Source organism: Mirounga angustirostris, unplaced genomic scaffold, assembly GCF_029215605.1.
Source record: "Mirounga angustirostris isolate CCGP_5_RB_7025 unplaced genomic scaffold, mMirAng1.0.hap1 SCAF_10, whole genome shotgun sequence".
Lineage (NCBI taxonomy): Eukaryota > Metazoa > Chordata > Mammalia > Carnivora > Phocidae > Mirounga > Mirounga angustirostris.
The window spans coordinates 79,332,460-79,359,300 of NW_026991718.1; the positions used below are offsets into that span (position 1 = coordinate 79,332,460).

General features: G+C 47.4%; 1 protein-coding gene across 9 annotated transcripts in view; it reads left to right on the plus strand.

Annotated features, from left to right (window-relative positions):
* The window catches only part of NPAS2 (neuronal PAS domain protein 2), a 166,746-nt gene that overhangs the window by 2,163 nt on the left and 137,742 nt on the right, over positions 1–26,841 (plus strand). For 3 of the 9 annotated variants that reach the window (XM_064572621.1, XM_064572624.1, XM_064572627.1), the window contains exons 1-3: positions 1,305–3,514; positions 7,628–7,722; positions 8,044–8,065. In XM_064572621.1, the coding sequence (XP_064428691.1) occupies positions 3,282–3,514; positions 7,628–7,722; positions 8,044–8,065 (350 nt within the window). In that variant the 5' untranslated portion in view covers positions 1,305–3,281. Of the gene's footprint in view, positions 1–1,303; positions 3,515–7,627; positions 7,723–8,043; positions 8,086–12,877; positions 13,164–26,841 lie in introns of those variants that run through there. The other 6 variants (XM_064572622.1, XM_064572626.1, XM_064572625.1 and 3 more) reach the window with 6 other exon arrangements.

The following is a 26,841-nucleotide window of genomic DNA, read 5'->3' on the forward strand; positions in this document are numbered from 1 at the left end:
CTGCAGATCGGTCTCTGGTAGAAAACAGGGCCTGCTTTAAATGGCTTAGACACAGGACAGGCAAGCTTGGATGACAAGGGTCAGGAAGAAGATTTGAGGAGACGCCCAAACAAGTGTGTCCATGCAGACATGCCGCCCGGTAGTGGAATGCTCCCGGGTATCTGCGCCTGTACTTAGATTTTTTTTTTTAAAGATTTTATTTATTTGTCAGAGAGAGCGCACAAACAGGGGGAGCGGCGGGCAGAGGGAGAAGCAGGCTCTCTGCTGAGCAAGGAGCCCGATGTGGGGCTCGATCCCAGGACCCTGGGATCATGACCTGAGCCGAAGGCAGACGCTTAACGACTGAGCCACCCAGGCGCCCCGCCTGTACTTGGATTTGACATGAAATGCCCCAAGTGTCCTCTTGTGCCCCTCTGCCCTACCCACGCCCTCCACTTGCTTTTCTTTTGCTCAATAACCAAAGCAGAATGTAAGTGCTGCTTCAGGGATTTCTGAGTGCAGTCATTTGATTTCAACACAATTTCCAAAAATTCACAATCTGCCTCTACCAAAATCCTAGCATTAGCACATCCGCACCTGGACAGCCTCTGTGGTGCCGAATGATCCTAGTGGTGACCTCTGTGGAACCAGACATGAAGGGGGCATGGCTGGACCACAGCTCCTCTTAAAAGGAAAACGTACCTCCCTGGAGACAAATAAGGGAATAGATGCTGTGCAGAGGTTCACGGGCTGGAAGGATAAGGCGGGCTGATGCTCTCAACCCCCCAACCACAGGGGCATGAGAAGGAGAAAGGAATGAGCAGTCTGGGGTGGGAAAGCTGTCCCTGAAGGAATCAGGGACCAGAACTCGGGGACAGGGGTGGAGACTAAGCCTTGTACATCTCATGACACCTCCTGGTCTACTGTGAACATGGAGGATGACACTGGGAGCACCACTTAGCCTCCCTGAGCCAGTGGCCTCATCAGCAAAATGGGGCAGTATGTGCCTCACGAGGTTGTTCAGTGAATGTATGAAACGCCTGGCATATAGTAAAAACTCAGTAGTTCTTTTTTTATATTTAAATTCAATTAGCCAACATACAGTACATCATCAGTTTCAGATGTACAACAATTCATCACTTGCATTTAACACCCAAGGCTCATCACATTCCATGCTCTCCTTAATGTCCATCACCCAGTTACCCCGTCCCCCCACCCACCCACCTCCCCTCCTGCAACCCTCAGTTTGTTTCCCAGAGTTAAGAGTCTCTCATGGTTTGTCTCCCTTTCTCATGACTTGCCCTTCAGTTTTCCCCTCCCTTCCCCTATGATCCTCTGCGCTGCTTCCACATATGAGGGAAAACATATGATAATTGTCTTTCTCTGATTCACTTATTTCGCTCAGCATAGTTCTTAAAACGGGCTCCAGGTCTCCTTCACACAACTAATAATCATGTGTGTATGCTCTATAGAGGGAGTCAGCCTGTGTCACATCCGCCCCTAGGATGCTAGAAGAGGATGTTTGAACTGAGCAAACTCTAGAATCCTCTACTCAGTGTCCGGGATATTAAATGTCAGCTCCGGTCCATTCAGAAGCCCCTGAGAGAACACTGACTTTTCCCTTCTTCTTCCAACAGGGCATTGACTCATGCATGAGATGTCCTTTCTGCTAACCGGCTTGGGAAAGCGAGAACAGTCGATACTTTTTTTTTTTTTTTTTAAGAAGTTGTTAAATAAAATGTTTCACTCTGAGACACAGTATAGCTTACAACCCAAAGCATGTGAGGTTTAAGACCAGGCATTTAAGTCGAAGGTACAGCGGGGAAAGGCTGGGGATTTTGTACGTGTTGGATGCCATTCTCCCACTGCTCACGTTAGGACTCAGGAAGTTCCCTTTGCCAAGTGCACAAATGGGGTGTATGAGGTTGGAGTTACCCACCTGGGAGCCATTGGCTGATGGGGTGGACAGGACTGGGAGCCATGAGGCTGTGTGGTAATCAGAGGGGAGATGTGAGGACCAAGCCGAGCAAGCAGAGTTGGTTTCTGTTCCTATATCCGAAATAACCTTAAATTGATGCACTAACGTTAAGGCTCCAGGCCATATAAGTTGAAGAAAGAATACATTCAATTATATACATAAAATGATATATCCATAAAATATACATATGCATATTCAGATACAAATACGTATATGTATATAGAGAGAAAGAGAGGTGAGGAGACATAAGCATAACAAATAACAGTGAGGAAGGAAAGATCACCTCTGGCAGAGGGATGCTGGGGCAACTTCTTGGGACTGGTAGCGTATGAGCAAGGCCTTGGGGGACCCAAAGGATTTCAGCAGACAGCAGGAAGGGAAAAGCAGAAGCAAAAATTTGATGTTGGGAGAGCGTAAGTCACATACAAAGAATGCACTGTAGGAGTCATGGAAAACAGACCAGAAAGCTAGGTGATGGTCAGATGAAGATGAATCCCGAGAACACCAAGCAGTGTGGATTTGGTCTGGCCGCCACTGGAAAAGCTCCTAAACTGAGACCAGGGTGGTTATAGAGTCAGAGCCATGTGATAGCACAGCTACCAGCAGGGCTTCTAATCACTGTCAGGGAGTTATGGGGGAGCAGTAGGGAGGTGAGGGGCAGTCGGGAGGGCTCCAGACAGTGGCTTTTTACCAATCAGCACAGAAATCTTTCAGTGCATCAACCACTGATCTGGCCGTACCAGTGGACACTGGTCAATATCAGGCCTGTCAGCGGGCTCTCTAAACCCAGCCCCTTGGGCATATGTTTCAATTTCCCCAAGATGACCTGTTTCATTAATGAATGGAAGCCTTTCTTCCCAGGCCCTTGGGTTTCATCTTCTTTTGTTCAGCTCTCTTGTGAAATCTCCTTAATGAAGTTCATAGCAGGGAGTTGTGAAGTCCTTCCTTAGGTTGCAATTCTGCCTTCTTTTGCTTCCATAGTTCATATCCTGTGGTTGGGTATGGCCAGTGGGAATGCTAGTGACCATCCCTAGTTAGGGCTGAACTACAGAAGAGGGAGACCATGGAACGGGAAGGAAGACATGAGTGCAAGCAACATTAGGGAGCAAGGATCCAATAGGATTTGGACCGAATGACAAGGGAAGACGAGGGGGAGAGAGAGAGAGCATTTCAAGGCACAGTTCAGCTATCAAGCTCAGGTAACTGGAGTAAAAGGAGCAGCATTAATAGGATTAGGGAAAATGGGAGAATGAGCTGGGGTAGGGGGAAAAGGAAAAGGGAGATATCAAATTATTTTTAAACAAGTTAAGTTGGAGGCATCCAAATGGAAATACCAGCGGGCAGTTGGGAATGTGGAAGAGAGGTGGGAGAAGCTGTCAGAACCAGAGAGAAAGATTTGAAAGACATTGGAATGAAAACCACAGGACTGGATTTGCACAGGAAAGAAGAAGCTGAGCAAGAGGCTGAAGATAGAACCTTGGGGAACCTGCTCACTTACGAGGCAGCAGGAAGAAGTGAAGGAAGAAGGAAGAAGAAGGGGCATGGTGAGGTGAAGAGGTAGGTAGAGTCTTGGCATGAAGGAAGTATGATGCTGAATGAATGACCGAGGCACCCAAAAAGAAGAACTGGATGGATATAATGTCCTTAATGGTTTTTGTTTGATTTTTGTTAATTTTATTCAGACATAACTCACATATAATTAACCCATCTGCAGTACACTATTCAGCGGTTTCTAGTGTATTCCCAGAGTTATACAATCATCACCACAACCAATTTTGGACTCCAAAAAACCCTATACTCTTTATCCATCACATCCCAAAACACCATGCTCCCCATTGTAGGCAACTATAATCTATTTTCTGTTTCTATAGATTTGCCTCTTCTAGGCTTTCATATAAATGAAATCTTCAGTTACTGGTCTTTTCTGACTGCCTTCTTTCATTCACATAATGTCTTCAAAGTTCAACCATGTTGTAGCATGTATCAGTACTTCATTCCTTGTTATGGCCAAATAATATTCCATCGTGTGAATGTGCCACATTTTTTTGTAGTCCATTCATCAGTTGATGGACATTTGTGTTGTTCCCAATTTTGGCTCTTACGAATCATGCCACTACCAACATTCCTGTACAAGTTTTTGTGTGCACATTTGTTTTCATTTATCTTGGGTATATACTTAGCAGTGGAATTGCTGGATCAAATGATAACTCTATTTTTAACTTTTTTAAGGAACTGCTAGTCTGTTTTCCAAAGTGACTGCACCATTTTACATTCCCACCCACCAGCAGTATATAAAGGATTCCAATTTCTCCACATCCTCACCAACACTTGTTATTTTCATTTTTTTGTTTTGCTTTGTTTTTTTTTTAAATACTAGCCGACCTAGTGAATGTGATGTGGTATCTCATTGTGGCTTTAATTTGCATTTTCTTAATGAAGAAATTATGTTGAGTATCTTATTGTATACTTACTGGCCATGCGTATGTCTTCTTTGGAGAAGAATCTATTCAGATCCTTTGCCTATTTTTTAAATTGGGCTACTTGTCTTCTATTATTGAGTTTTAGGAGTTCTTTAATATTCCAGATACAAGTCCCGTACCAGATATAGACTTGCAAATAATTTCTCCCATTCTGTGGGATGTCTTTTCACTTTCTTGATGGTGTCATCACAAGTTTTTGTTTTTGATGAAGCTCCATTGGTCTATTTTCACCCTTTGGTTGCTTGCACTTTTGCTGTCATATGTTAAGAATCCTTTGCCAAATCCAAGGTCATGAAGATTTACTGCTATGTTTTCTTCTAAGAGTTTTATAGTTTTAACTTTTACCTTTATGTATTTGATCCATTTTGAGTTAATATTTTATACAGTGTGAGGTAGGGGTCCAACTTCATCCTTTTGTGTGTTGATATCCCATTGTCTCAGTGCCATCTGCTGAGAAAACTACTCTTTTCCAATTGAATTATCTTGGCATCCTCCTCAAAATCAATTGCCCATAGATGTGAGGGCTTATTTATAAACTCTCAATTCTATTTTCTTAATGTTTTATGCTTGCCATCCTTGCACTAGTGAATATTTTTGTTTTTATGGTAGAGTACGAATATCTACTTCTTGACCTGTTGACCCAGGTCAGTGTCATTTCCCTTAGACAACTAGCTACCCTGCATCCAAACAATGCCTACCAAACCTACCTTGACAGCAGAAGTCACCAGGTTTTGGTTCAGTGCTATGTTTTACCCTTGGCCAAACCCTTGACCAAACTATGTTTTACCCTTAGCCAAACTCTGATGAAGAGCTAAATGAGAACAAGGTAAAAGATAGGATGATAATATTTTACAGCAGTTCATTTCCATGGAGCAGGGCAAGTGGGGAGGAGGGAGGGAGAGAGGGAGAGCAAGAGAGAGGAAAAGGACTAGAAGGCACTGAGAAAAGGAGAAGGAATAAAGGATAGGACAATGGGGAAAACAATTGAGGAAGAGAGCTTATTAAAGTTCTTGTCAATCACTTGGCTGAGGTGTGCCCACAAGCCAGCATTAGAGCGGGTGGTCAAAGTGCAGCCGTGGGCAGGAGACAGACTCTGCTCCCTGCTAGCAGCATTACCTGTGCAAGTAACTTAACCCCCTTTAGGCCCCCATCCTCTCATCTCTCTGTTGAAGGGGATAGTAAGGAAACTGCTCTCAGAGGGAACCTGCGAAGATTAATCAAATTCATGCATGCTTCTCTTAGCCTAGGACCCAGCACAGGAGAAGTAACATGAGCTCAAAACTCATGCTACTTTAGCATGAAAGTTGAAGCGTCCCCAGCTTATATCGTCACCAACCGCCTAAATCAGTGGTTCTCAAACTGTATGTATATTAGAATCTCCTGAAAGGCCTGTTAACAATTTGCTGGTGCTCATCTCTAGAGTTTCTGATTCAGCAGGTCCAGGCAGGCCTTGAGAATTTCCATCTCTCCAAAGTTTCCAGGTGATGCCAATGCTGTGGGTCTGAAGAACACACATTGAGAACCACTGGTCTGAATGCTTAAGGGTCAAGAAAACAAAATGCTACCCATTGGCATCTAAGATTCTCGAGTGCAAAGACTTTAAATAAAGGCCCTGATAGTCGGTCCCCGACACAGACACTGTGCACCATTTGAACCTCACTAATATCATCAAAAGGAAAAGTGACTTTAATTACAAATTCTGGAATGCAAGAACACAGTGAAGCCCAGCCGCCATTATGAAAGCATCTTTCACTTGAAGGGCAACCCCTCATTTGGAAGGGGGAAGGAAGGAAGGGGTGAAATCGGAAGGAAGAAATCTTGAGTGCCATGTAGCTGCACGTGTGCGCAAAAAAACCCCAAGGAGTCAGGTTGTCTGTATTATAGCGTCCTGCTCACTGGCAATGCAGGTGTGAAACTGGAGCTGTCGAGAAAAGCTTCTTTATCACCAAAACCTCACAACAAAGCACACTAATAAAATAACACTTGCCCATACGGGAAATGTGTAGTCTGCTGCCTTCTTGGGAGGGGCTATAAATAGCTCCTTGGAGAACGTTTTTCCATAATTAGCTTTTCACTTCAAGCGAACTATGTGTAATGAATGATGTTCTTCCTGGGCAAAGTACGTGGTAGGTTATGTATGTGTTAGTATAGAAACAACTATTCAAATAGCATTTGAGCAGAAGTCAGAGAGTTCAAAAAAATAAGACAGAATTGGAAGCCACTTTGGAAAACGAACTGAAAATGCCCATTTAGGGTCTATGTGCTCTTACTAACAGATACATGTAAATGCAGTAAATTGCCTCTTCTTAGTTGTTACATGGGACATGAGCTGAGAACAGCTAAAGACAATGGCCACTTGTGTGTCACCCCAGCTGTCTTTCTGCCCTGTTCTTAAAGCATGCTCCTCGCACTTGTTGGAGAAGCGCATGTCTCAACAGCTTGCCCGTGCCTTCATGAATGCCGCTAGAAGCAAACACCTTACAGAGCTGACGTGATTTCTTCTACGCTGTATGTGCTTTCGTTCTGACTCTCCAATTGCTTTGAAATCCTCTCTGCTAATTGCAGGAGCTGAAAAGCCCCTCCCATCCTTCTGGCACATTTACAGCTCACCCACATTTGCATCCCTAGAACCTTCCTCTCCATCCCCCCCTCCCTCCAGCTCCCAGAACCTGGTACACAAAAGACTTCTCTCTTCCATTCCAATTTTCTCCATGCTTCAAGGCCAGTGTTCCTTCCACATTTCACAGGCTCACCCAAGATGGCTGTTAGTTTAAGGTGGGGTGGTTTAAATATTCCCTGGGAACCCTCACGATTTGAGCTGAGTATTGCCCCAAGAAAACAATCTGGTTGCAACGAGAAAGGCTAACACCCCCAGCCACTACATTAACCAAGAAGGGTGACCAGAGGTACGGGTTTCCTCCCTTGGAGGGCACAGGGGGACCTACACTGGTCCCACTCTCATGGGCCAAGAGAGGGAGGCTTGACCAGCACCCAAACTTTCCTTTTCCCCACAGAAGCTGGCTCTCTTTCCCAACCCATAGCCTAGAGCTGGTTTGAACATCACACGTTTATAAAAGGACACTCCCATCCCACTATCACCAAAGTCCAAACAGTGCCCTTGGCAGGGTGCCAATGTACCAATAACACACATATTGACCCACTGACTTTATTTCCTTCTATGAATTGTCAGGACTGGGAGTTGCTCTTCTGCCAACTCCGATCCTTCATCCTGGAATGCTATTTCGAGCACTTGGAAGATAGCCCCACCTCAAGAATGGAATAAAGGTATTAATAACTAGGGGACCGAGAGGACCAGAGGAAACAGAGACAAGAGGCATGCAGGACGTAGCAGCACATGTGGTTTAGCATCACTTCCTTATCCAGCAAGAGCTCCCGGAAAGTGAACGATGCCTCCAGTAGCTTTGTGTCGCATCCCGCATTGCTGACTGCTGGAGTGGGCGGGAGGGCGCGTGGGCTTGGCCGTCTTTGAGCCAGGATCAGACCCTGCTCTACCACATATGTGCCAAGTGACTGGGGCACCTTGAGCCTCTCTCAGTCAGATTCCCTATCTGTTACCTGGAAATCATAAATCATTTTTTTTTACAGGGCCTTACGAAGACGAAATGAGGTAATGCAAATACCTGGCACGTAAGTATTAGATAAATGTTACCTTCTAGTTCTGCAAACATGATTTACTAAAATATATTTTTTAAAAACCTTCTTATGCAGACAATGGAATATTATTCAGTGCTAAAAAGATGTGAGCTATTGAGCTATGAAAAGACGTGGAGGAAACTCAACTGCTTTTTACTAAGTGAAAGAAGCCAATCTGAAAGGCTACCTACTATGTGATTATATGACATTCTGGAAAAGGCAAAACTATGGAGACAGTAAAAAGATCAGTATCTGTCAGGGGTTAGTGGGGAGAGAAGGATGAATAGGTGGAGCACAGAGGATTTTTAGGGCAGTGAAAAATACTCCTCTGTATGAGACCATAATGGTAGATGCAGGTCATTATACATTTGTTCAAATCCACTGAGTGTACAACTCCAAGAGTGAACCCTGATGTAAACTATGGACTTTGGGTGATAATGATGTGTCAGTGTAGGTTCACTGATTGTAACAAATGTCCCAATCTGTTGGAAGAGGGAGTCGGGCAATATACTTGAACTTGGTACTTTCTGACCAATTTTGTTGTGAACCTAAAACTACTCTAAAAAATTAAGGCTATTTTTTAAAAAGATTCTCTTTAGAAGAGAGATAAATAGGACCTAAAATCAAAATTTATTATTAGAGAAAATGTACATGAAGGGACTTCCTCAAGGGGCTTACCTATAAGGAAAGATTATTCTCAAGTGTCCATACTGTCAATAGTCTTACCATATCTTTTTCGTGTGTGTGTGTGTGATATGTGTGTGTTGTATGTGTGTGTCGTATGTGTGTGTCGTGTGTTCGTATGCATGCACATACACATGTACCATTTCCTCCTGTGGTCCCCAAAAGCAGTGCAATTAACTGGTGGGAACTGGCTGAGGCTTTGGGGCTTTGTCACCTCCAGACTCTTCCAGCCCACATTTCCTCCCCGGGTCCTCCACACCAGCTTTATAAGGAAATCTTACTTATTCTTGGGTTTGCCAACCACATGATCTAATAGGCACAGATGCCAAGTCTTCACCCTACCAGGCGGGCTGCACAAGGCCTTGATTGTCTCCTGGTAGCATCCTCAGGGCCCACAAGAGAGCCTGCTGCAGGGAACGAATCACCACCCTGCACTTTCACCCTGCGAAGCTTCAGCAGAACTGAAGTGTTCAAATTCTCACCTTGATTATTTCAATCACAAGGTGGACATTCTTGAATCTTCCTTCTATAGGTGTCTAGAAGCCCTGGCCTCTGAGTCATTCGATCTCTGGTTACTGGGCTCTGAGCCCTCTTCTTCATCTTCATACTGACCCCACTTGCCCTTCTGTCTCAGTTGCAACACTTCTCTTCCCTAACATGATATTACCCTACTTGACGATGTCTGGTATTGTGTTTTCTTTTTCTTTTTCATCGGAAAGTAAAAACTGCTACTCAGAGTTAAGAATCCATAAAGGGGTTTCTGGGTGTCCAGAAAAGAAAGAAGGCCCTCTATCTTATGATTATTCAGAAAAACTGTGATGATGTCATTTGGCAAAGAACCCTGTCCTTGTTGTCTACCCTCAAGTTTCTGTTTCATTTACTGACTATACATACCTAACGTGGGTCCCAAGCCTTGAGCTAGTGCTGTAATTATTGGAATAGCCCACACATTCTTGCCTGTATGTAGCACCACATATGGACACCTATGGTGTGTGTATTTTGAGAATTTAATTGGATAAATGTTTTAAATTAGGACAGGCCACAGATTCAACTTTTACGATGGAAAAGACTTCCAGTTAGATTACAAAAACTGAATTGTTTCACTGATCTTCAAAGATTGATATAATTGCAACTAAAAAATTTGACCCTCCCCTCCATAAATTTTGATTCTTTGAAAAATATCTGAGGTTCCTGGATACTCTATTGCAGCATTCAATGGGTAAAGCCATGTTCTTTTAAAGGACTAACTACATGAGACTTGAGAATTTCTCTAAATTGGCAATGTAGTTTTGAAATGGCTCTTTTGCTCCATGCTGCCCATTTTGAATAATATGTAGATTATGATCTATTTTGACTTTGTTATCTAGTTGATGAAAAAGCCTAGCATCAATGTCACCTCCTCCAAGAAGCTCACCCCGATTCCTTCCTTTGAACCCGCATGGCATTTTGTTTCTGCCACTAGCCGTATTTGGCCTCATCTATATCCTTGCCTCTACCCTGCAAATCCTTCTTGTATAGAAACTGCCATCAAGCTCCCCTTGCTCCCTCACAGGCCAAGCCTAGCCTGACTCATGGAAGCTGCCAATAAAAGGAAGGAAACTGTCAAATGCATAGAATGAACAGGAGGTAAACTTTCCTCTTTGACTCTCTACATTTTGGGGGAAGGGCACATTCTTCTGAGGCCCCTGCTTGTGCTCTAGTCCTGATTGGGTCCTGTGCTGCAGACTGCACTTCCTGTTCTGCTCAGACAGATGTCCTACCTGGTAGGATTAACACCAGGAGACGAGATGGAGTCTGGAATGAGTGCTACAACTACATATACATCATCTCCATTATTAAGAGACAGAAACCACACATATGGTAGGATATCCTACTGGGCAACAGGTACAAACAGTAGCAAAAACACTGGTTGCACTGCAGAATTATTTGATGCATTATTACTGTAGGTCATTCGTTTCCTAAAAGATCATTTAAGGATTGTTCAACTAGTTCCCAAAAGGGAGGAGGAGGAGGGAGTTGGAATCTTTCAAAGCAAGAAAGGAAGGGAGGTGGCTTTCAAGTCGGCACTGAATCGGGTTAAAAGCACATAACTTTATCCTTTAGTAGATATTAGGACCATGCTTTAAGAGCAGGGCAAAACCTACTTGCCTGAAGAAAAACAAAGAAAAAAAAATTTTTTTTTTTCCTTTTGGAAAGGGAGGACTTCAAAACCATAATGTGCCGAATGCCTCCTTCTCCTTGAAAAGCCCTCCAAGTCAGAAGCAAGCCTAACGGCTTCTCTTAGGATGCTCAAAGTTCCTTGCAGCTGATTATTTTTCAGGAGGAGAATTAGACAAAAATAATACAAGTGGGAAATAAAGAGAATGACCTACTTTACGGGGGGGGGGGGGGGGAAGGAGCTCTGTGTGAGCGTTTTGATCTAATTGACGGTGTGGGGTTGCATGCCCAAATAAGGCGCTGTTGGTCGGGTCTGCGCGGGAGAGGGCCTATCTTGAACTCGAGCGGGGAGAGGATAAAGCATAGGCCCTGGAACTGAGTGGGCAGCGAACCCCAGCACAATGGCCCGACTGGTGTTGAGAGGAAGTGCCCTAGCAGATTCCTTCTGGCCACAAAACCAAGTGTGATAGAAAAAGACTGGCGGGGGCGCCTTCCCTTCCAGGGCTACCTGCTGGAATGTGCGAGGGACCGAGGGACCTCTGAAAAAGGCTGCTGGGTGCACAGCACTGCGCCAGGCGCTGTACTTAGGTGATGTTAGGGAAGAGGTGACCTCTCGGGGGTAGGGGACCTCTCCCCTCCTTTGGGCTTCTCCCCAGGCGCCTCCACGCGGTGGAGAGAAGTCTGCGAGCCCAGGGGAACCTGGTCACTGTTGTGGGACACAGGATCTCCCCTCTTCACCCCTCGCTGTCTCGGAGCCCCGCCGAGTAGGGGCTCAAATCACCGCTCCTGGCTCCGGGGACTATTTATGTGCGTCTGTCTCGGTTCGGCGTTTGCTGCGGGAGCCTTGGTGAAAGCCTCCGTGTTTGCTCGCGCGCGCGCCGCTCCAGCTTCTCCTTTTCTTGGATTCTCGCCTGTCTCCTCCCACAGAGGAAAAAAAAAAAAGGTCACGTATGTTTGGAAAAATATGTAGGTCAGTGGAACATTTCCTGCACTGGTGCAAAAGGAGTGGAGGGCAGCGGGGGAGGGGAGGGAAAAGCAGAGCGGAGCTCCGAGGGCGCGCTCCTGGCCATAGCCCCCCACCCCACGTGCTTCTGCCTGGGGCGCGGGGGGGGTCAATTAGCCGGTTCCTTTCCATCCTTGACCCATTTTCCGGACCGGCTATGTTCGCCTTGGAAGCAACACCGTTTATTCCTCCCCAGCAGGCGCTGCGGCCCTCCCCGCAACAGCGCTCGCCAGCTTTCTCCCCCAACCCCAGTGTCCCAACTGCCCCCTCCCTCCCCGCCCGGCCGCCACCGCTCATTGAGAAATCGCAGTGGTCCGAGCGCAGAGACGCGCCCTGTGTCCGGCCTCTGTCTCCGCGCGCAGACCTGCCCCGCTAGGACGGCGTGGAGGGGACGACAGTCGTGTGCTCGTCCCCCTCTCGCCCCATCGCACGGGACAGCGGGGTGGCAGCGGGCACGGTGAGGGTGTCTGCACTAGGCAGGGGAGGAAGATTCCCTGCCACCCCCGGCGACAACTTTAACGGGACTTCGGCTGGCAGCCCCGCGTCCGCCTACCTCCCCTCTCGGCCCGTTCACCTCTAAGCACACACCCCCCCCACCCTCACCCCGCGTCCAGTCCTGACCCCGCACCCCAGGCCGGACTTCGCCGCGCGTCCCTGGCAGCCCAGCAGAGGCGGCGACGGCTTCGGGCGCGCGGATGTCTGCGTCGCCCAGAGGAGCTGGGGGTCCGGGGCGGGGGGTCGCAGGATGCGAGTCCTAGGCTGGGTCGGGGCCAAGGCCCGGCGTGCGACCAGAAGAGACCCGGCAGCGGGAGTGGAGGGAAGGAGGAGGAGGAGAGGGAGGAGGAGGAGGAGGAGGAGGAGGAGGGAGGAGGGAGGCGGGAGGAGGGAGGGGGAGGAGGAAGAGGCGGCGGCGGCTCTCCCCACCGGCTCTGCGTGCGGAAGAGTTTGCCGCGCGAGCAGCCGGCCTCCCGCAGGAGCCGAGGGACCCGCGCGGCGGCGGCCGGGAAGCAGCGGCCGCGTAGCTCGGAGACCCGCAGCCGCGGTGGCGGCGGCGGCGCCGGCGGCGGCGGCGGCGGCAGCGAGAACAGCGCCTCCCGCCGCCGCCCGGGAGGAGCTCGCCGCGCCCGCTCGCTGCCTCGGCTCCCAGCGGCGGCGGCGGCGGCGGGAGGCGCGTCTTCCCGGCCCAGTCCGCGTCTGGCCCCGCGGGGTCGCCCCGGCCAGCTCCGAGGTAAGGGGCCGCGCCCGGGGATGCAGGGGGCCCGGGGTGGGAGTCCGTGCGCGCGGGGTCGCGGGACTCGGTCACCTGCTAGCCGGCGCCGTGGACGCGCGGGGCCGAAGGGGCGCTCAGGCACGGGGCTGCGCGGTGCGGGGGTCAGGGGCGCAGGATGGTGGGGCCCCACCCCCACCGCGGGTCCCGCCGCCCGGGACAGCGCGTCTTGTAGGACTGCAGCGGCGGCGGGGTTGCTGTGCTCCGTGGGCGTCTCGCCATAGGAAGCGGGGGACGAGGCACCCCGAACCTCAGGATTTGGGGGAGCTCAGAGGGTACCGTCGGGGTGGCTAGAGGCCGTGCCCAGGTAGCAGCCTGGAGGGTTGCCCTGTAGCCTCTCTGAGCCCCATCTCTCGCCTTCGCGAAGAGTGGGGAGCCCTGGGGAGTGCGGCGTGCGCGCCCCGGGCCCGCGATCTCTCCGGGTCCCTAGGTCGGATTTGGTTCCGGGCCCGACTGGGTACCCAGTCTGTCCCCTGCACGTTTAGAGAACGCGGAGCCTGGCTCTTCGCTTCGCCTGGCCACCGCTCCCCAGGTTGGATGCCAGCGTGTTGTTTTGATAGGAGGTGTGCCCCCTCCCCGGGCGGAGGAGGGAGGCGCACCTTTGACCTTTCTATAGAGTTGCGCAGGGTCGTTAACCCGGGGCGTAGGGACAGGTGCCAAGGGGCTAAATTAAAAACTAACCCCGCTCCTCTGCCTGCCACTCCTTAACTGCTCAAGGTAAGAAAGTTTGTTTTCAGCCCTGTGATTCATAAATAATTAGTAACCAGTTTTGTAGATTAAGCAAGATGGAAACCTTAAAAATACGCACTTACAGAAAGCCTAAAAACTACCATGGTTGTATCCGGGAAGCTTTAGTTCAGGAAGTTAAAAGCCCCGGGATTCAACAGGTGTTCAGAAGGGGTCCGAGAGGGGAAAACCCTACCTGTTTGTCTTTAGTACCTGCTGCTTTATTATCGTGCCCCAAATTCATTAAGTTGGTTGGCCTGTTTCTTTACAGGTAAAATATTGAGTGGTTATTAATTAGCAGAGACGAACTGGTCATTTGTGATCGTTTAGAACCCGAACCTTTTCCTTAATAGGAGGGTTTTCCCTGTTTGGACTTTCCAGATAATTAGCTCGAAAGCAGTTCCTGGCAAGGTGTAGCTCTTTCCACACCTCTGTCTATCTAACACTAATTTAGTACCTGACCAGTGAACCGACCAACTAATTATGGCTTGCATTAAAGCAGAGCTGCCCTTCTTGGGTGGGAAGTGACAGTTCAAAATTCAAGGGCAAGTACTAGGTCTTTCTGCCACAACGATTTCCTTAAAGGGAAAGTTTGGCAAAAATAACCCCAAAATGGGGGTGCCTAGGTGGCTCAGTCGCCAGGCATCTGCCTGCAGCTCAGGTCATGATCTCAGGGTCCTGGGATGGAGCCCAACCTTGGGTTCCCAGCTCAGCGGGGAGTCTGCTTCTCCCTCTCCCTCCTCCCCTGCTCATTCTCTCTCCCTCTCTCTTTTTCTCTCTCTCAAATAAATAAAACCTTAAAAAAATAACCCCAAAATGTAATTTTAAAATAACCCCCGAATAAATATCACGTTTAAAGGCGTTATTCTGACTAGGGCCACTATTTTTGCAAAAGCAAAAAAAATAATAAAATTTTAAAATCTGTGTTTCATTACACAGCTAAACCAGGACCCATAGAAGTATTGGCATTTCTCAGCAGTCTTCTTAAACATTTAGTTAGAAATAAAGTGTGCAACATAAAGACATTCAATACTTGTCTTCCATCTCCCAGAGAGATGGGGAGTGTGGCTTAAAAGAATTGTAAATGTGCTGCTTTTAGCCATTTTTTGTCTGGGAAATCAATGCCTCTATTTATTTGCTGATCTGTCCCACTGTGCGCGACCATAGAATTGGTTTTATTCTTACTATTCCCCAGAGTGACTCCTGTGGAGATGAGAGAAGGGACTTATTCTGGAGGAAATATGTTATTAATAAAACGTTACCCCCTAAAGAGTTAAACGTGCCAAGAAAAGAACCAAGTGAGGCTTTACTAATTAGTGTGATGAAAAGAAATTCCCTGATTACGATGAGAGTGTTCAGATGGTGACTAAAGAATTCATCTTTATGTAGAAAATAACGATTGTTTTTAAGCACATTTGGTTAAGAGTTTGGGTCCTTTTTACTGTTTCTGGCTGTTTAATAATGAAAATGATAAAAATAATGAAAATGGTAAAAATAATGAAAATAGTAAAAAAAAAAAAAAAGACCCACATTATGTGATGTCTGTCATTATTAAGTTGAATTAATCTTATTTTTTGAACCATCTTTCTTAACTCTTGGTAATCTTTATAACTGGCTCTTCATCCTGCCGCTTGATTTCAGGTTACAAATTCAAAATTAGTGATTTGTTCAGATTAAAATAATACTGCATGCACATAGCTTTTCTATGATCATCTGTATCTGTTAATTTTTTTGAAGTCTTGTTTTGAACCTTAAGAACCCAAAGGGCTAAGTCCTTTTTCCTAATTTTTCAAACAAGTATGTATCTTGTTCTTCACGTGAAAAAGTCAGTTTTTTCATTGTGATCAGGACACTGATTGTCCCATGCTGATGCCATGTAAGCAGTGACATCTCTTTCCCAAGAGAGGTCAAATTACAAGGTGTTGAAAATAGCCCAGTGACTCAGTATACTTGGCTGCTTCACACCAGCAGTTTAATTGGCTGCATCATAGAAGCATCTAATTGAGTTTCACATTTAAATAGTGGAAATGATACTTGATGCATTATTTGCTTACACAAATGTTAATTAGCATGTTCCTGATCTTCATTCTATTTATAGCAAAGATGGGAGGTCAGGGCCTGCCACACTCCTATTCCCCACCGCATCTCATCCCTATGAGGCCTTATTCATAATAGATGCTCAGTAAAGAGGTGTAGGCAATGAGCTGAATTGTTGGTGAGAGTTATCTAAAGGTTAGAAATTTGTGAATGCTAATGGAGTACTTAACTATGAGTAACTCAAGTTTAAATCTGATGATGATTAATAGTACCTGAGAGAACTAAATAAGCACTTATTAAATGTGAACATTTGTTAAAAAGAATTTCTAAATGCAGTCATTAGCTAAGACACTACTGTTGCTCACTGAATTCTTTGACATTGGGGACCAGTGGGCATTGCAAGCGAAGTGTCGTCTCTGAGGTAGAGTTCCCTCAACGATCACCTGAACTTCTGTGGGTCATAAAACAATGTGTGGTTTCCATCTGATGATGCAGAATAGAAAGGAGAGAGCTTAGCTTCTACACTGGTGTGAGAAAAACAGTGTATTAAACAAGGTGGAAGGTGCCAAACATCATGTCTCAAACTTTACAGTGCATGTGATTTCCTGGGGATCTTGTTAAATGTACACGCTGACTCAGCACATCCGGGTTGGGAGCCGAGATTCCGCATTTCTCACAAGCTGCCAAGTCCTCCTGATGCTGTGAAACACCAGCAAAGTTCTGGAATACACTTAATTCAATTCAGCCTATGTTTACTGAGCACCTACTACATGGTAGGCCCAAGTGATAGAAAAATAAAGAATATGGGTCCTCTCTGCCCCCAAGGAGCTGACCAGGAAGAGAGAGAGAGAGATTCTTTCTAGACTGAAAATGAGGTCCTGGACCAGAGAAGGGCCCAGGAAAGGAGATTTTCTGGTAGGGCTTCCACATTGCTGACCTTGACCTCTAGCAAGTCTTCCTTGAATGGAAAGCTTTGTGATCTGGCAGAAAATAAAATGCAGGTCTTGAAGTCAGACAGACCTGGGGTAGCTACTGGTACTCTGCTCGGCTACTGTGTGACTTGGGGCAACTTTTTTTAACCTCTTTGAGCCTCAGTGTCCTGGTCAGAAAAACAGTGGGAAAAATGCTTCCCTGGTCAAGTTGGTAGGATTACCAGTAAAGGACCAGTGTTAGGTATAACAAAAGTGATTGTTTTTATTCTTGTCGATGGGAAAGAGGGGGCTGTAGGCAAGAGGAAGAAGAGGTTCCTAAAATATTTTCCCATGTAGCTCACCAATTAGAGATTTGATGTGGTTAACCAACACCCCAAGGTGAGCAGTAGAGAACCAGGCAAGGGCTGGAGGGTGGGCAGCTGTGGAGGTTCATCAGATGCAAAACAATTTTTCAGAGCGTGCACATCTCCACTCTTCTCCTGCAGGGCCCTGGCTTCTGGTCAGCCGTGGTGAAACCCTTCTAGCAATATATTTATTTACCTGAGGCTGTTCATGGTGCTTAGTCGGTAGGTCCCATTGATCAAGACAACTGGTGGGGGTGCCTTGGTGGCTCAGTCATTTGGGCGTCTGTCTTCAGCTCAGGTCATGATCTCAGGGTCCTGGGATCAAGCCCCATGTTGGGCTCCCTGCTCAGCCGGGGGCCTGCTTCTCGCTCTTCCTCTGCCCTCTGCCCCACCTCCCACTTGTGCTCATTCTCTCTCTCTCTCTATCTCAAATAAATAAATAAAATCTTAAAAAAAAAAAAAGACCAGCTGGTGTTCATGCAGTCAGTCACTCCTTCAAAATATGGTTCAGAGGGAAGGGCCAGTACCTTTCCTCTTTGAGGGGCACTGGTGCCTTCCCTGGTAAGGCACTTTTACGAAGGATTAAGCCATCAGCGAATCCTTTTCAGTTTGGATGAGTTACCTGAAATTAGTGCAGGGTGTGTCAGAATTCATCAGGCAGACGTTTTATACTTTATGCTCTGAGCTGATTGTTTCCTCTTGACATCTGGGAAAGATGGATATTCTAAGGCAGTGGTCTCTATCACCGTGATCTTAGGGGGGGTAATCTGGGAATCTGGATGACCCTCAAAATACTTCAACATTGCTCTCTATTTTATACAAATACATATATACATACATACATATATATTAGATTTGTATATATTAAATATATAGATATAGATACGATAGAGTTCCATTTATTATTTGCAAAGGAGATTTTGCTGCTACCATTCCCGCTCCATGTCTCCCTGCCTAAAATAAACCTTGCAAACCAAGTTGTAAGAGAATGCCAATGGTCATTTGATGTGTGGGGGAAGGAAAGGTAGAAGGAAGATTGGAGCCAAGGCAGTCCTTGGGAGGTGGAGGGGTAACAAGGGAGAGAAAGGAGGGCAACAAGCATGAGAGCACCCAGAATGGAGGTCAGGGCAGTGGCAGGGCCAGAGGGTGAGAGGTGGGAGCCAGGGACCCACCTTTGTGGACTGCTGCCTTGCAGAAGGCCAGGAGGATTTTTTTCCTGGGTCTTTGAGAGTCATCTGGACTTCCAGTAGACCCAAGCCCATCTAAAGAAAGGCAAATGATAGAGCTGAGCAGCCTCATTCTTCCCCTCTTCTGAACCAAAAAATGGCACTGCACAATTTCACAAAGGATATTTGGGCCCCTTGAAAGTCAAACTACAGAGAACAAAAGAACATTTTTAAAATTATTATTTTTTAGTTATAAAAGTATATGTAACTTTCGGAAAACATAGAAAAAAGTGAAGATCGCAAAGATCGCTTGCAATCTCAAGGTGTATTTCCTTTCGGGCTTTTCTCTATGCATTAAATGTTTTCGTAACGTTAGACTTTTCAGAAAATATAATCTCAGGGCGTCTGGCTGGCTCAGTTAAGTATCTGCCTTTGGTTCAGGTCATGATCTCGGGATCCAGGGATCCCCTTGAGCCCCAAGTTGGCTTGGAGTTAGCTCAGCAGGGAGTCTGCTTCTCCCTCTCCCTCTGCCCCTCTCCCCCCTCTCAAATAAATAAATTAATTAAATAGTTAAAATATATGTGTATAATCTCGTAAAAGTTTCACATAATCTAGCCATCTCTAGTAAAAAGCTCCCCTTCACAGTCTGGGCCCTACAAGAGTCATTCCTCTTTTTGTGCCTGGCAGAAACCTGGTTTTGCTCTAGTGTCTACCATGCTCCCGTGTGTCTCAGGGGTAAATCCTGATTGGCCAAAGCTACCCTGGGTGGGCCTGCTGTCCTTGCCAGTGATTGGCTCAGTGCGAGCATGTGGACTTCGTCCTGACCAATAAAGCATGAGGGTGGGGCCCCGGGAAGCTTCCTTGGCGGTTCAAGTGAGGCAAGAGGCGGAAGCAACCATTTTCTTCTTCTGGCCACGCGGTGCCTGTAAGTGGGGCCGCCGTCAGCCACCAGAGCAGGCTAGGGAATGCAGAGGTGAAGAATTGGCCTCCATAGTGCCTTTGACCTTCTGAATTAGCCCGCAAGGAGTCTCTGCTTTGGGCTGTTTGGGAGATCCTGAAACCTTCCTGACCACTTAAAGCAGGTCAAGTTAGGTTTTTGTTAGCTGTAGCCAAAAGCATCCTAACAAACACACCCCATACGGAGCTCTCCACGCTTCTCAGGAGATGAACCATCGGGGTGTAGTCTGCTAGTTATTTTCCCGTGCATTTACATATATACCCATATATGTATGTTTTTTTAAACTAACAACTTATTCCATGCATTTTATGTAGCGACTTTTTTGGGGGGTCATTTCTTATAGCTACTTCATTCTTTTTAAAGGCTACCTAGTCATACTCAGAAGTATAATTTATTTAACCCATTGTTAAACATTTATTGTGCTGTTTCCACTTCCTTGCTCTTATAGGCCATGTTGTCTTAACTTCCCCTTGTCTGTATGTCTTCAAGTACAGTCCAGATTTTTCTAATTCAGGGATTACTAGGAGGGGATTCCTGAGTAAAGGGGCACATCTGTTGGATGGATAGATGCTGCCAAATGGATGACTCCAATCGCTGTGCCCATGCCCTTCCCGCCCACCCACCCATGTCTGAACCAGCACCACCCATTACCAGTCTCTTGAATCTCTTTTATGCATTTTCACATGCCTGACATCATACCATTTATAGTTTTCCATTCTGGTTGGTCGCCTTAATCTGAACATAGGCATTTCCCCATGTCATTAAACATTTCATGTAAACATAATTTTAATGGCTGCGTGATAGTTCATGATGATCATTTTTGGAGCGTTCCGGTGGTGTGTGAGGACACAAGAGAGAATATTTGATATTTGAAAAAGTAAGTAGACGTCATCAACCTTGCAATCATCTGGAAAGAGTCCTAAAAATGGTATTAGGAAACATACCCTTCTGTGATCTCTTTCCAAGAAAACTCTGAGGACATGGCCTTCTAAACCCTTCTCATCCAGTCAGACAGCAGGCTGCCCCAAGCGTTTCTAAGAAGTTTTACTCTTTCTGGGATCTGTAGAGTTTACACCCTGACAGATATTCATTCTCTGAATATACAGGAGTCACTTAAACAAATACTTTGTGAGGGGTGCTTGGGTGGCACAGTCGGTTAAGCATCCAACTCTTGGTTTGAGCTCAGGTCGTGATCTCAGGGTCATGAGATTGAGGCCTGCATCGGGCTCCGCGCTCAGTGCAGAGTCTTCTTGAGAGTCTCTCTCCCTCTGCCCCTCCTGCTCATGCTCTCTCTCTCTCAAATAAATAAATAAGTCTTTAGGGGCACCTGGGTGGCTCAGTCAGTTAAATGACTGCCTTTGGCTCAGGTCATGGTCCCGGGGTCCTGCTCAGCGGGGAGACTGCTTCTCCCTCTCCTCACCGCTCATGTTCTCTGTCGCTATCTCTGTCTCTCTCTCTCTCAAATAAATAAAATCTTTTAATAAATAATTAATTATTTAATAAATAAATAATAATCTTAATAAATAAATAAGTAAATCTCTAAAAAACACTTGGTGCATTGCCTGACACGTAGCTGAAATGTGAGTTTGTTGCAGTCTTTGAAATCTTCCAATTCTGCCAAAGAAGATAGGAAAGCAAATGGGATAGATGGAGCTCATAAAAGATTTTCATCACATTTTTTTTTTCTCCTTAATTCAGAGAAGAGGATCTAATGTTCCCAGGAATGGGATAATTCCATTTCCAGTCTGGGGTCTGATCATTGGTCCTCTTTGTGGGGCTACAGTCCCCTTGGGTTAGTTTCACTAAGAGCCCATTGTAGTGAGATTCGGATTTGTTGTTAGTGCTTGGAAAAGTCCAGTATTTTTTTTTCAATTTCAGAACTACCTTCCATTTTCCATTGTTCTGTTTTGCAAGGCTAAGGCCTCTTTAGAAATAGGCAGCGTGACAGGTGTAAACATCGCAGTGCATGTGCTCAGCCTGCCTACTAACACAGTGGGGGCGGGGGGGGAGCTGGAGAAGCGGTTCTGAGGAGGTGGCTGGGGGACAGGGAAGAGCCCATCCAGATTGCCTGTTTGCCACATCGACACCTTCCTCTGTGCCGTCTGTGAAAGACACAGCCTGCAGTGCAGTCCCTGCATAAGATGCCTGCTCTTCTGAAGACCACGACCCAGTGAAACGGAGGAAAACTTTAAAACCCCAGGTTTGGGATGTGTGTGTGGTTGGGGTGGGTGCAGGCCTGTCATGTGGGATGTTACCAAGAACGATCACGGTGCAGGTCCGGGCTATCAGTTCATCTCAAGACCCAAAACAGACATCATTGCTGAGCTCGCCAAGGCTTCCATGGTCAAGGGGGATTTTATTTGTATTGCTTCTCCTCCTCTCTGCTTCACAGTGATTGTCGGAGAGAGAGATGCAGGCGCAAAAGATTCGCGTGGCAGTTTTGAAGAGGTTTTATGATCTCTCAAGTTAGAGAACTTGTTTCTATTTCTAATCATGTGTAGCCCTTGGCTGATGATCATCTCTTGGATTTCTGGCACAGGACAAACTGATTTCATTGGAGGTAAGAAAGCTGCTTGTTTCGGAGCTGCTTCCGGGACTTTGCCACAACACTTGAGCTCTTGGCCTCTGTCTCTATCCTGAGTGGTCAGGTGGCCTCCTCATTCCTCCGGGTCCTGGGATCATGGGAGCACTTGTCACACTTGTCGTCGCAGAAGCATTTCTGGAATTGATGGCTCACTCCCACCCACCAGGTTTACCCACCAAAGGAGCTGGAGCTGGGTGTTTGCAGATGGCGGGGGGGAGAGACACAGCTCATAAAAAACCCTCTATCCTTGGACTTTCTTCTTCTTTTTTTTTTTTTTTTAAAGATTTTATTTATTTATTTGACAGAGAGAGACAGTGAGAGAGGGAACACAGGCAGGGGGAGTGGGAGAGGGAGAAGCAGGCTTCCCGCCAAGCAGGGAGCCCGATATGGGGCTCAATCCCAGGACCCTGGGATCATGACCTGAGCCGAAGGCAGACGCTTAACGACTGAACCACCCAGGCGCCCCTCTTCTTCACTTTCGTCTGATGAGGAAAGCCACCACTTTTGGAGATTATGTCTGGGGGAGCACAGAACCCCTCGACTTAGAGCTATACTTGGCCTTGATGAAAACAGCCCCCTCCCCTGCATTATGCATCCCATTCTTCCCTCTTCTTTGCTGTCATTCACCACCACCCCTGCCAAGCAAGCCGACTCTTAGCTCCTGGCGCCCTGCGTCCCTCACCTGCTCTCGAGTGAGCCATGGGGTCTGGCCTGGCAGCGGCCCCAGCTGCCGCTCTCTGTCGGTCCGGTCTTGCTTGGACACAGCCACCAGAATCACTGCCCCTGTCCATATGTGTGCGTGCCATTCTCACGGCCAGGCTGGGCTCAGGCCGGGCTGTGAGCCCCCCTGAGCCCCTGGCACCTCCTGTGGGGGCAGGCGCCTAGGTACGTGAACAGGTGCACACCTGTTCCTGTTCCGGGCTGCCCCACGACGGATGCGACCCGCTCGACAGTGTCTAAGGAAGCGCAACGGCGCCCCGCTCCCTCCATGGGGCCTCAGAGCAACTTGTGTCTGGCTCTCCACTGGGGACAGCTCCTCCGTGATCCTGGCCCCTGAGTTCTCTAGAAACCTGCTCCAGACACTCGCCTGGGAGGTTTCCTGGCTCTTCCTGCCCTGGCACTTGTTTGCTCTTCCTCAGCCAGGGCCCGCGGCTGGGGCCACACAGCTCCGGAGGCACCGTTCCTTCCCCCGTGTGCCGCCGAAGCAACCGTGCTGGGCGGCCAGGGGGCTGGCTCCGGTTTGTGCCACACGCATGTGGACTCGGGCTGTCTGGGGCATGCAGAGTGATGTGGCTGGAAGAATCTGGGACCCTTCCAACTGTCCGGTGGGTTTCTTCTGTCTTTCATCTCCCGGGACTGGGCCAGTGGCAGTCTTTCCGCACTTGCAGCTAACCCGCTGCAGAGACCTGCGTTGGCGCCTTACTGGCAAAGACCCAGGAGAGAGTGGCGGTGCCTAATGAAGGAGACATCATGCTTAAATTTTTATTTATTTTAATCTTTTTTTTTTTTTAAAGATTTTATTTATTTATTTGAGACAGAGAGCATGAGAGGGAGAAGCAGGCTCCCCGCCGAGCAGGGAACCCGATGTGGGACTCGATCCCGGGACTCCAGGATCATGACCCGAGCCGAAGGCAGACGATTAACCAACTGAGCCACCCAGGCGCCCCTATTTTAATCTTTTAAAAGATTTTATTTATGTATTTGACACAGAGAGAGAGAGCTAGCACACAAGCAGGGGGAGCAGCAGAGGGAGATGGAGAAGCAGACTCCCTGCTGAGCAGGGAGCCCGATGCGGGGCTCCATCCCAGGACCCTGAGATCTTGCTTAAAATTGTAAAAGAAGAACAATTCTTTTTGTGTTCCCAGTGTCTATGAAGGTATGCCGTGTTTGCATGAGTTAGCTGTTCCGTGTGGCCAGCCCTTTAACCCTTATGGACAGAATCTCCTGTTTCTGTCTTGCCGTGTGTCCAAGTACGTAGCTCTATTAAGCAGCAGAGTCCCATTTCTCAGTTTGTGCTACTGGGGGTGGTATCATTAGGATGAACTTACTTGAGGCTATTTTTGTGTCTTCTAGCAGCTTGCGTTCGGCAGCTCTTGTGTATATCGTTTATATGAGCTACCTATAAAAACACTCAGCCTTTTCCTCCGGCGTGGCAGCATTGACCCATGACCTGACTTTAAAGCATAGCATGTGGGCACCTGGGTGGCTCAGTCGGTTAAGCGACTGCCTTCAGCTCAGGTCATGATCCTGGAGTCCCGGGATCGAGTCCCGCATCGGGCTCCCTGCTCGGCAGGGGGTCTGCTTCTCCCTCTGACCCTCTTCCCTTTCGTGCTCTCTGTCTCTCATTCTCTCTCTCTCAAATAAATAAATAAAATCTTAAAAAAAAAAAAAAGGAGCCCTGGTTCCTTTTAGAATAAATAAATAAATAAATAAAGCATAGCGTGTGAGTGGCCGTCACCGTATGGGCTGGCAGCATCTTAAGTTGTTTGACGAAGATAGCTTGTGGCCTGTAGTAGGAAGCCTTGGCACCCTGACATGGTCACCATAGCCAAGTGATCTCGGCGAGTCACAGACACACCAAAACTGAGTCCCTTCATCTATAAAAGGGAGGTATTAATACTAAACATGAAAATCAAGAGGCGAGGCTGTCCATTACAGTGAAAAGTAGTGGTGCTATTTTTATCACTCGCTGCTGGGACTAGCTCATCCCTCAGACTCCCCACACACCACCATTTCCACCAATAAACCCCAGCCTCAAGGTGATGTCTTTTTGAATGAAGTGCTTGCCTTTTTCCAACAAGGTACATGCTAGCAATTAAAGACACAATATATCCCAGTGTTCTCTTGAAAGCTAATGTCATGGGAAAAAGTGAAATACTCAAACTATAGAAGCCAAACACTGACAATGTCTTGGCAGATGCTTGGGGTTGCACGCTTTGCTTTCAAAAGCTTTTGCCATTTATGAGAACAAAGTAGCCTGATAACCTTTTGTGTCTGAAAATTCAATCTAAATCAAATAGACTTCGTGTATTCCCATGGATTCTGAGATTTTATGGCATGTATGGGGCTTCTCACCACCGTAAGTGTGACATGTGCTATTTCTTATGACCTCTTGTTTTTTCTAAAGAGGGTTGGCCTGCAGAATTAGGGCTCAGCTCTGACCAAACTGGAAAGATCCTGTTACTTTCCTCCTATGTCACAATCCCCTAAGGAACAAGAAACACCTGACTTTCAATGGAAACAGGAGTTTACTCTTTGGATTGGACATACACACACCCTGATTCTGGTTAATAAGTCACTTTTGAGAAGGAAAGGATCTACAGTGGACAGTGTCCCCCTTTTTTGTGTCCCCCTAAAATTCATATGTTGAAACCCTAATCCCAATGTGATGGTATTAAGAGGTTGAGCCTTTGGGAAGTGATTAGGTCATGAGGGTGGAGTCCTCATGGATGGGGGTAGTGTCCTGATAAGAGGCCGGATAGCTGGCTACCCCTGTCTCTGCTATGTGAGCACACGAGAGCAGGCCCCCCTCTGCAACCAGGAAGAAGATCCTCACCAAAACTGACTGTGCCGGCACTCTGTTCTCCGACTTCCAGCCTCTAGAACTGTGGGAAATAAATGTGTGCTGTTTAAACCACTCGGTCTATGGTAACTTTTTACAGTAGCCAGAACAGATGAAGACAGGACCTCAGTGATCATCCAGAACAGCATGGCTCATGTTTTCCAGATGAAAATGAGAGGCTCTGAAAACCAAGGGGCCTTTCCCTGCTCCCAGAACTCGCAGGTCCTGCAGGCAGGCCTGCTGACCCATTCCAGAAGGTTCAGGACTTCCCTTTTCTCTGCTGAGACCGGAGCATGTTGCCTCTGAGGCTGGAACACAGCCACGCTGCAAGAATGAGCCTCCCCCTGGCCTCAGCCAGCGCACTCAGCGCCCAGAAATCCTGGGAGGGAACACTGCAGTCCAACCGGCCAGCATCCCCCGCCCCCCCATTGTCTTATCTCGCTCCGTGTGCTCTACAGCTGCTCTCTGACATGAGCACAATAAGATAAGGAAGCCAGCGTCCTGGGGCAACTAGGAACAGGGAGAAACAAGCACAAGGCTGGACACAGATTGTCCACTTTCACTTCTGGAACCCACTCACTTTTGAAGGCACTGACATCCGACTTCCTTCCAGATAAACAGAATAAAAGCACAGTACTCCCTCATGTCTGTGATGCAGAAGGAAATGCCCCCATGTATCTGAACAACTTCTAAGAGTGCTTCTGGTGCATGGGGTGCAGGGTCCACAGCAGGACGCTCCCCCTGCACGTCTTTATCCCCTAGCTTTGTCACTGCCGCTCTGGGGGAATTTCAGTGTCATTTTTCCCTAATAAATTAGGCAGCATGAAAGATCAGTAGGTCTAGGGGTCAAGGAGGGCTGCGCTCACCTGCCGTGGTCACGCACGTGAGCTCCTTTGATTCGCCAGCACTCTCTGGAGGGAGCACTACTCGATTCCCACTTTACATACAAGATACCAAGGCTCAGAGACATTAAGTGACATGCGCGGGGACATTCAGAGCAAGAACTTGAATGCAGCCCTTTAAAGAAGGACCAAAAATAGAACAGCCCATTTTTGTTTACTTTTTCTGAAACGCCACTTCTAAGAGGATAGGATGTGTACAAACAAAGTGAGCATCTTGAACACGACTTCCGTAGCTTACACTGCTGTCTCGAGCAGGAGGTTACTGTGTGGTGGCCGGCTTCATGCTGGGGTAGAGAGCCACCCCGATTTGGTGTCCGTGTTCAGTCTAGCCTTCGGGAAGTGGAGGCTGCGTGTCAAAGGCCGTAAGAGAAGAAAACTGGCAGGAAAATCATTTTTAGGGCAAAATCATTATGCTGTTCCTTGCCGTC